Source organism: Populus euphratica, unplaced genomic scaffold (assembly GCF_000495115.2).
Source record: "Populus euphratica unplaced genomic scaffold, PopEup_1.0 scaffold1071.1, whole genome shotgun sequence".
Classification (NCBI taxonomy): Eukaryota; Viridiplantae; Streptophyta; class Magnoliopsida; order Malpighiales; family Salicaceae; genus Populus; species Populus euphratica.
In genome coordinates this window covers 36,176-46,790 of record NW_011500923.1, presented here as the reverse complement: position 1 = coordinate 46,790, position 10,615 = coordinate 36,176, and the positions used below count along the sequence as shown (strand labels likewise).

At 32.0% G+C, this 10,615-nt stretch overlaps 1 protein-coding gene across 1 annotated transcript; it reads right to left on the bottom strand.

Moving 5' to 3' along the window:
- Positions 1-1,232: 1,232 nt before the first annotated feature.
- On the bottom strand, positions 1,233-5,835 carry LOC105116829 (rhomboid protein 1, mitochondrial-like). Its single transcript, XM_011014311.1, has 8 exons — positions 5,403-5,835; positions 4,506-4,626; positions 3,986-4,105; positions 3,100-3,210; positions 2,697-2,741; positions 2,073-2,177; positions 1,922-1,963; positions 1,233-1,800 (listed from the first exon to the last, which is right to left on the bottom strand). Exons 1-8 carry the CDS (start codon positions 5,762-5,764, stop codon positions 1,711-1,713), a joined length of 996 nt encoding a protein of 331 aa, XP_011012613.1. The 5' UTR covers positions 5,765-5,835; the 3' UTR covers positions 1,233-1,710.
- Between the last annotated feature and the right edge of the window lie 4,780 nt (positions 5,836-10,615).

Genomic DNA, 10,615 nt, shown 5'->3' with positions numbered 1-10,615 from the left:
TCAACCACAAAAGTTAAATCAAACACTCCCCAATAAAATCAGTACTTGACTTTCGAAGAAAGCCATACACATTGCTAGAATATGACGAGCTTCCTCCACACGAGAAATGCATATGTCAATCAAATTGCCCTTCTTGTCTACCCTACCCCCACCATATTTATTTTAGATTTAATTTTGCTCTCTTAAACTTTAATTGTTTTCCGTAACATTATTTTATTTTATTCTTTTAAATTGAGGATCAACCAAGTACCAAGATATTTCCTTGACATTGCAGGAACCCCAAATTTAAACAACTAAAATAAATTATCAAGTTAAATCTTAAATAAATGTTAAGTGAAATGATCAAATTAAAAAAATTAAAAAAGAGCTAAGTAACAAAAAGAAAAAGACATGAACTCTTCCCCTTACCGTGGAAACCAATTCCTAAATTTATATAAAAAAATGTACTAATCACTTGTTAAAGCTTCAAATTTAATTCCTATAAAGCTCTAGTTCGTTTAGATCAATAAAATTTAATTTTGTTTTGTTAAGCTAAACACCAACCAAGTGATGAAACACTTCACGACAATGTTAGATCCTCAAATGGAGGCATAAAAACCAAATCATCATGGCTAATATCAAATCAATGCAGCGTTAAGGGATCACATAAAGAGAAAAATAAATTGAAAAACCAAAATGACAAAAATCCTAGGGATAAAAAAAAAAAAGATGGCACAGTGAATCACTGGAGCCCTCTTATTTTTTATTATTTTTTATAATCATCTCTCTTTTTTATAATAGATATTTTTCAATTTTCTATATTTATTTTTGTACCCTAATCCTAAATCTTGTTTGATTTGTTACCAACCCTCTCTAGTTTCCCAAGAATTATGCCTTCAGAAAGTAATGATTTATATTATCGTTCATTAACTTGAATTATTATGTAATTATGTCAGAATCACTAATATTATAATATAATCACAAGTTATAAAGTATATTGTTATCTTTTAGAAAAATCATGTATCTTTCATTTAATAAATAACTTGGTAAATAAGCAGAGTGATTATAAAATGCGAGAAAGTATGAATGGGAGGACCCTGCCATATATTCTCAATACATTTGTGCGATTGGCAGCAAAGAGGGATCGTGCGGTGGACCAATAAAGCCACTCACTTTGCTTGTAGATTTGATAGGAAACTTGTGCAATCCAGATAGTCGATTAAACAAAGCATGAGAGACAAAGCCAAAAGGTCGAGGAAGCTGTATTCTCACGCTTACAGATTAGCTGGCTTTCCTATTCATTTGCTGACAGAAATTAAACAGAAAGGCACTGCTCTGGTTGTTCATGAGGAAGGCCTATTTTTATAACATTGAATCGTCTCTCCCAGCTGCCAAGATTCCACTAGTGTTTTGGATATCAATCAAAACTAAAAACATGCAAGCCTAGCCCCATAAACTAAGTTATTCACAGCTCAAGCTTAGCAGAGGGAAGACCCCACATTGTCTTCTCATCTATTTTTCTTCCTGTCAACTGGGAGATAAAAGGAGATGAAGAGTGTGAGACTTCAAACTCTTAACCAATACTAAGGCATGAACAGTGTCAGGAAATATGGTAAATTTATCACTACTAACAATCAATCTGTAATGCAACCGAAGACGGAATAAATTTGGAAAGGAATGCCTATTGATCAACCAGAGATTGAATCAGAAATTAGTAGATTTATCCAGTAGTCAGAAGCGTCCTCGCTTAATTCTAGCCCAAGCTAAAGCTGCAACTGCAGCACCTCCCAAGTGAGCTGATCCTGAGATGTTACTGTTTCCCTGCAAAAACATAAGTGAAACCCAGCATTTTAGCTTGCTTTGGTTTGAAATCTTTCAAACAAATAAAAAAAAGATATTTGTACAAGGAAGCGGAAAAATCATAGGATTAATATCCATGTACCTCCATTACCCTCAACACATCTTTCCCAATTAAAAAGATACCCTAGAATGACAGTTGTCAAAAATAATATGGTAAGCATCTGAAAATTAGCTCGAATAAACTTATTTCTTGGGTTGAAAAAAATAAAGATTGTTCATTGAAAGGAGCCTACCAGTAAGATTGCTGGAACTGGTATGATAAAATCGAAGTATAGAGTAGCTCTAGGATTCAAGAATATATCGAGCAACATGATAGCATTGACGGCCCCACTAGCCCCCTAAATGACACAAGTATACTCGTTAGTCAACCTTTGATGATGAAAAACTGATCCAGGTTTTGTTACTCTCCTCCTATCTCTGGAACAAACACAGAAAAGTGGCCAGAAATGAGAGTAGAAGCTGTTCATTATTCTGAGTCAAGAAACTAATTTAAAAAATATACAACAGGAAGTGAAACAATTTTGCCACCAAAAAATGCCACACTGAATTTATTGTTGGCATTTGTCAAATTTCATGATGAACTTTCCTTCATTTCAATCATTTAGCTTATTGTTGGCATTTGTCAAATTTCATGATAAACTTTCCTTCATTTCAATCATTTAGCTGTCGACTAGCTGTTTATTAATTAGTTCACAGGGTCAAAAGTATCAGAGGAACAATCTTAATGAACAGTAATGTCATGCTAATGATGAAAGTAGTCAAGGGACAAGGATTCAAGCGTCGTTTGACTTGAATAATTGAAGAAAAATGTAAATAGAAAGAAGAGAAATCTGATAAAAAGAGTTGCAAAAGCATACCAATCCTGGAGTCCTTGAAGAATCCCTCGCCCACATTCCCTGTCCCTGCAGATAGCAAAAATAGGGAACAGAATCAAGGATTTCTGGTTAGCCAAAATCATTAAATCATTCCATCCTAAAAATAGAATTCCAACAATAACAATCAAATAGTGCACAAATTACATGTGTTTTTATTTAACACATGGAACGGAATTTTCAAGTCATCGTCCGCACAACCATATATTATTCTGTTAGTTAACTTCATAAAAAATCAGGTCAAATAGTTTAACCTGTAGTAAAAAATCATGCCAAAATCTACATTCCTGTGAAGCACATTTTCATAAATAAAAAACCATCAAAGTAATCATTCCCATAACTTGCTTCATAACAGATCATAATGGAAATGTAGCTAGGACTATTGTACCTTCGATGATAAATCCATGTAGCCATGGTGCAGCAAGTAGAACACTGAGCCACCAATTGCTCCAGCTAGATACAACTTCAACAAGAATTCAGGTCCAAAAGTCCTTGCAATCTGGGCAGTAAGAAATAAAAGAACAAAACACAGCACAGCACAGCCAAATACATTTTTTAGGACTGATAAAGAATACATTGTCCAACAGAAAATGCGCAAAAACGAGATAGACACATGCTGCATGTGCAAAATATTTTGGAAATTTTACTGTTGCAAGTTATAAGATAATATCATCACGATTACTGGAGAAGAATCTAGAATGCAATAATTTGCTAGAATATTTTTAAATATCCCATCCTAAATTGGTTTTGGGTTGATTGAGTCTCAATATGAAAAAAACTATTTCTTCTCCTTTTGAAAATTTTATTTGCTCAATTTCAATTATGGACTTTCAGCAATATATTTAAATAATTAGCATGAATGAAAACATTTTATCATATTCAAGAAGCATTGGATTTCACTAGCTGGTACAAAGTTTATAATAATTAAAGGTAATAGTTTATACAAAGTATCTGCTACAATGAACCATCCATCATAAATATAATTGGTGAAAAATTAACAGCCTATATCAGGAAAAAAAAAATCTGCAGGACCAATGATAAAACACAAGAATGTTGGAATCTAGAACCTATCAGTGACTTATCATTCTAGATAACATATTTAAGTGTAACTTTGAATGAAAGTCATAATGGAGGAATATAATGATACTTTGTATGGTTTGCATTCTCCATAACTCATCAGGTTTCAAATCATCAAAAAGTAACCAACTCAACAGTAGCGGTTAACGGAACAAAAGGTTGTAACAAAGAAAAACTGCCAAGGAATGTGAACATACATTTGTCCCGAAGAAGTAAAGTCCAATCATGTTAAACGCAATGTGCCCAATATCAATATGACTGAATGCTGAAGTAACAAGGGTGTGAATACGCCCACTTCTGAAATTGTCCAATGAAATCTGCTCCGGGCACATCAAATGAGTCAGTAGGAAATGGAGTTTAAAACAGACCACTGAGAGTTTAAAACACTGAGTCATCTTTTAAGTGTCATTCTTCAAAGAATTCCTCTTGGATTCTCTATTCTATAGTCACATGACAATTTACAGCTAGAAAATTAGCCTGCATACTCTGTGAAAATAAACATTTTTTCCACTGAAGAATTCTTTCGTCGATAATGCAAAAAACTATGCTTATAGTGCAGCTAAATGTTGCACTTCTATTAAGAATTGTCAAGGGTTAGCCTCTGCATCCAGCACTTTAGGGAGAGGGCAGCACCTAATGAGTTTAGCAAACAAAATCTGCTTGGTATCAATTATTCCTGATACTTGGTACCATTTAATCAAGAAACAAAGGACCCACCATAAAATTTTCCATCATAAACTTTTGATCTTCAATCCTCCATAACATAAAAACAGCCGCATTGGCTATGATCAATCCCAGAACCACATTATCAGCAGATAGTCGATTGAACCATGATCTCCTACGAACAGCAGAAAATAAATGATTGACAAGCATGAAGAATTATGGCTTGTCTAGGAAGAAGAAATGCCTTGTAATAAGGGATTACTCTAATTACTCTCATCTGTTCTTTAAGCATTAATATGAAATGAAAAATCAAACAGTAATGTTATTCCAATAGACCAAACCAAATATTCTTCCACCTTCTAGAAACATAGTTTAATGCAGAAAATAAGAGGCAATTTTTTTTACTATAATGATGGATATTCTTATCCTCCAGTTGAAGGACTAGGATGCACGGAACCAAAAATAGTACTCTCTAAATGTAAAGTTTTCCTCTTGCAAGGTTTAAATTGACCATTTAGTAATAAGCCTTCGTTAAGGAAATTCCTTGCAAGGGGGTTGCCTAAAGTGAAATGCTCAATACAAAATCACACCTTGTATCACCATCCTTAAAAGCTAAGTTCAAAGTGCTATGTTGAGAGAAAGATATGGATTTCTGGTTAAGAATGAGAGCTTTTGTGAACAGTGAAAACAGCTACGGCTTTGAAGGTGTCGATCCAAAAGTTGACACGTACTCTACTTCTGAGCCAGAGCTACTGGCTACTGCTAATGCTTTATCTCTCTAACCTAAATCACGAATCTTTTATGATCACAACTCACAAGAAAAGTAATCTAAATCAAATGACAGTAATTGTTTTTATTCATCTAACAAAATAAATCGCACCAAAACTCAAGCTTTTTCTTGACATTTTTCTCAAAAACAGCAGAAGCAACAGCAAAAAAAATGCAAATTACCAGCCACGGCGATTAGAACCAAGACTTAGGTTGGACCAAGAATACCCTCTAGCAAACCGAGCTATAAAGAAGCCAACTTTGCAATCTGTGAGATTTTTGGTTGAAACCCTGAAATGGGTGTTCGATAAAATGGACAAGAAATGTTTTGAGAGAGAGCCATGGAGAATTTTAGCTGGAAGATAGTGGTGTGAATATGATTGACATGAATGGATTGTCAGAGAGGAGCTTAAAATATGGTTTTGGTAATGGTGGATTGGTTTTGTGAAGGTTTTATAAGGGTGATAGAGGAGAAGTGAAGAATTGCTTGTGAGTTTTTTGGGGAGGTTTGATGAGGCATTTCTAAGAGAAAGGAGTCTCTGCATTTTTCTTGATGCTCTCTTCCTCCTCCTCCTCCTCCTCGTCTTCCTCTTCTAGGTTTTGGCTGGGAGAGGCTTTTGTAATGAAACAAGATGGGAAATTCTTTGCTTGTAGTTATAGTTAGTGGAGTAAATTATAATTTAGTCCTTATTGTTTTTAATTATATGTAAGTTGATATTTCTGTTTCTGAAAATCCTAAACGAGTGTTTTGACCAACGTTGACTGTTATGAACCTTTTGAAAAGCACTTTTAATTTTATTCATAATAAATAAGATTTAAAAAATCGATTGGAAATAAAAGATATTTTAGATAGGATGAAAAAAAAAGGGGGATTCAATAAAACTAACGGATGAAATTGCAATCAAATATGAAAATATAAAAATTCAAAATTAGATTTTTTTTAAACAAAGAAATTATTTTATTAGAAAAACAATGATAATACATGTGTGTTACAATTACAAAAAAATAAAATAAAAGCTATTAATAAACATAATGACCATTTTACCCTTCTAAAAAAACTAATAAATCTTGCAATTGAGTGTGAAATTATCTTTTTTCATGGCATCTATAAACCATTACAAAATTAATTGGAGATAAAATAATTTTTATATTTAAACACGAATTTGTTTTTATAATTTCAGTTAAATAATTTTTTTTTATCTTTTCAATGTTATTTGCAAAGTAGAATTACATTGATGCTTTTAAAAGTTAAAAATCATTAAACTTGCACATGAGAACTTTTTCATCTTTTTATTTTTTAAAAACAATGAAGTGAAGTGATGGAATTGCCATTAAAAAAAAACTTTGGTTTCAAGAGTGTTTGTCTTTTTATTTTTTTTTAAGATTAGTGAAGTGATGGAATTGTCCTTGAAATAAATTAAAAATATATATACAGGCTTGCTTCTAAAGGTGTTTTCATCTTTTTTTATGTTTTTTAGGTTATTTTTAATTTAATATAAAGGTTGTTTAGTAATTTTAAAAAATTAAATATTATTAAAAAACAATAATGACATGTGAGTGTGTAAGTACGTGCAGTATTATTCTTGACAATATTTGGAGTGGCACATTGGTTTTTTTTTTTTGTATTCATCAAATATGTGTTGATAATGGAGATATAGATGGGCTCCAATGATTTTTTTTAATTTTTTTTTATTTAGAAATTCATGCCAACTATTTCAAGAATTGATTGTGTCCTCTAGTTTCTATTTTTATCAATTTTAGTTTTTATTTTTTTTGTTTATATTTGTTTTTCTTCTAATACTTTTTAAAGTTTGTTTTTTCAATTTTATTCATATGTGTTTTATTTTATTTAGTTATCCAATTTAATCATTATTTTTTTGATTTTTTATGTGTTTTATCCTTTCTTTAAATTATTTTTTTTTCAATTTCATCTCTTATTATTTTATTACTTTTAATTTTTTTATTTATTTTTTGTTTTTATTTTTTTAATTGCTATTTTCTTATTATTTTCTCAACTTATAATTTTTTCTAGAAGTTATCATGATCTCATATCTCGGGTTATGTGTTAGTCAAATTAACTCATATTAATTCAGATTATCATCACTTAAATATTTTTTATATATATTAGAAAAAATCTAACCTGAATCACGACGCGACATTACATAGCGTGAATTATCTATCTAGTATTTAACTATACATTAAAAAACTTGGAATGAAAATATTATTCATATAAACTATGAACCATCTCAAGTTTTTGTTATTATTTATATCTTTTTTCATTAGGTCTTTAAAAAAAAAATTTTCCACTGCATCATTTTTTTTATTTGATATCTTTGCTTTTTATTTAAAAATTGTAGTTCAGTTTTGTAAAATTGACCATCAATCAACCATAAAATAATATTTTGAATAATGATCATGTGAGACAATGTGAGATTAAAGAAATATTTATAAAAATAATGAAAATACCACGTAGAAGAAAGATACCATCCATTGTGTGTTACAATAATTTCCCATAATATTTTCTTTTTCTTTTTTTCTTTTTTTCTTTTTATTTTTTCTGAGACTTTACTTTTTTTATTCTCAATTTAATCATTTTATATTAAATTGATTTGAAATTGAGTTTGATATTTTATTTAGATTGGTTTTATATAAAGCTTTCATATGTTAAGAATAAATTTCAAAGTTAAGTTGATGTTGGTTTGACAAAATAAAACTTAATTTTATTAATTCAATCAAATTAAAATTTTAGATACTGGATTTCAAACTAAAATAAATATTCAATATTTTTTCTTTTTTAAGAAATTATATGAATAATATTTTCACCCTATTTTTTTTTATTTGCATCTTTTTTATTTGCGCCGAGTCCTTCAATTTTCTCTTGTCAAATGCATGCTTCTTCTTTTTTAATCTAATTCTTTTACTTTTCATTTAACAATTATAATTTAGTTTTGTAAAATTAACACTTGATGAACACACTAGGCAATACGAGATAAAATAAATATTAAAAAGAACTATAAAATGCAATATAAGAAATATACACAATTCATTATAGGTTGCCGTGACAATTGGCTCAACAAGTCTTTCTATACTGGGCATCTTTTCATTGAAACCATGGTCTTATGCTTACAATTCTTAATCATAGAAAAAACTCTGATATATTCAAAAAGATTTTAATTCAATAATCTTTAATAAAAAATAAACATTTATATTTATATTATTTCTATACCTAAATCCTTCTAGATTTCTTATTAAAACTTACCTATCTCATAAAATCCAAATTGAGATTCTAAATCAAACAATCCTTGTAAATCTCAACAATTAAATAAATAATACAATAAAAATAATTATGCTATAAAATTAAAATATTAAAAATGACAAACCAAGTCAAAGAGGATGAAAGAAATTGAGAAATTGGTCTTATAAAAAAGTATATGTTAGTATTATAAAGACAAGCAATGCCTCACCTCTACTATGAGTTTAGTGGGAATACCTAATCTCCACTAAACACAAAATGGAGGCAAACGGTAGGCATAAATCATGGCATGATTTATGCCATTCACTCTTATATATACGAGTTGAGCTTGTGTTGTGTTGTGTAGAGTGAAAACACAGAGAGAAAAACGTGAAGAGAGAGTTGTAGAGAGAGCTTGAGTGTGTAGAGTTGAGTAGAGAAGTTTTTCTCCTCCTTCTTGTTTTGTTGTTTGTATTGTTTCTTTGAGTGATTAATACAAATCAGTAGCTCCGTAGAGTAGGCAAGTTGTTGAATCACGTAAATTGATGTGTGTTTGAATGCTTGAAAGACCCAACAACTGGTATCAGAGCTTGTTCTTGAAAAAGAGGGTGTTTGATCCAAACTCAAAAATCAAAGTTCTCAAAACGTGTTTTTGAACATACCATCGTGAAGAGGAAAACGAGACGAATCCACTGGTGAAAACCCGGCGAAGAACCGATGTCCTGCATGCCCGCACGCGCCGACGTCTGTACTGCCCCCGATTTCCTACAAACTGAACTCAGTTGACCCGACATGTCAGCAGCAGCACACAAGCAATTCTGCACAGTCAGCAGACACGTCACCTGCCACGCCATCACTGTCACGACAACCATAGATCCACGTGGACCTGCCATGTCATCATTGTGAGACCCCCGCATATCTTACGTGGCAGACACGTCATCATATCCACATCAACATTTTGGGTTTTGATCTAGTGTGGCGCAATGACTATTCCTCCTGACACGTGGCTTCATCTGTAGCGTCTAGTGATCCAAAAGTTTGATTGATAAAATCTAAGCCATCCGAAGTCTGATTTGGGTGATCTCAGTGTCGTTTCCAACATTTTTGGCTATTCCGAACACATTTGTAAGGTCAGATTTTGCAGATTTGAATCCGAGAAATATTAAAAATGGCAGATGAAATAAAGGCTGTGGGAATTGAAAAAATTTGATGGAACAGATTTTGGATACTGAAAAATGCAAATTAAAGATTATCTATATGGGAAGAAACTTTATCTTCCTCTATAAACTAGAAAACATCTCAGAAGAAGATTGACAAATTCTTGATAGACAGGTTTTGGGCATTATCTGGCTATCATTGTTAAGAAGAGTTGCTCATAATGTTACAAAAGAGAAATCCACAACAAGATTGATGGAAGCCTTGTTTGGGATGTATGAGAAGCCCTCAGCAAATAACAAAGTGCACTTGATGAAGAAGCTATTCAACCTGAAGATGAAAAAAAGCACCTCTATTACATAGCATCTCAATAATTTCAACACCATCACAAATCAATTATCATCTTTTGAGATTGAGTTTGATGATGAGATCCGTGCACTCATTTTGCTAGCTTCACTTCCAAGTAGTTGGGAAGGTATGAGAACAACGGTAAGCAACTCAGCCGGAAAATCCAAATTGAAATATGATGACATCCAAGACCTGATTTTAGCTGAAGAAGTACGAAGGAAAGACTCGGGTGAAAGCTCAAGTTCAGGTTCAGCTCTAAACATCAACACTCGAGGGAGGAGACAGGACAGAGGCTTATCTAGAGGTAGATCAAAATCTAGGTATAGAAGTAAAAGCAAGTTTGGACCCAAAAAGTAGGTTGAATGTTGGAATTGTGGCAAACCTGGTCATTTTATGAGAAGTTGCACAAAACTGAAAAAACCTGAAGCTGATTCTGCAAACGCCACTACAGACGAGGTACAAGATGCTTTGATTCTTGCTGTACATAGTCCTATTGATGATTGGGTTCTTGATTCTGGTGCTTCATTTCACTATACACCACACCATGAAATGATGCAAAACTATATTGCTGGAGATCACGGGGTAGTCTATCTGGCCGATGGACAACCATTGGATATTGTGGGTATAGGAGATGTGCAAATCAAGACAATGAATGGATTTA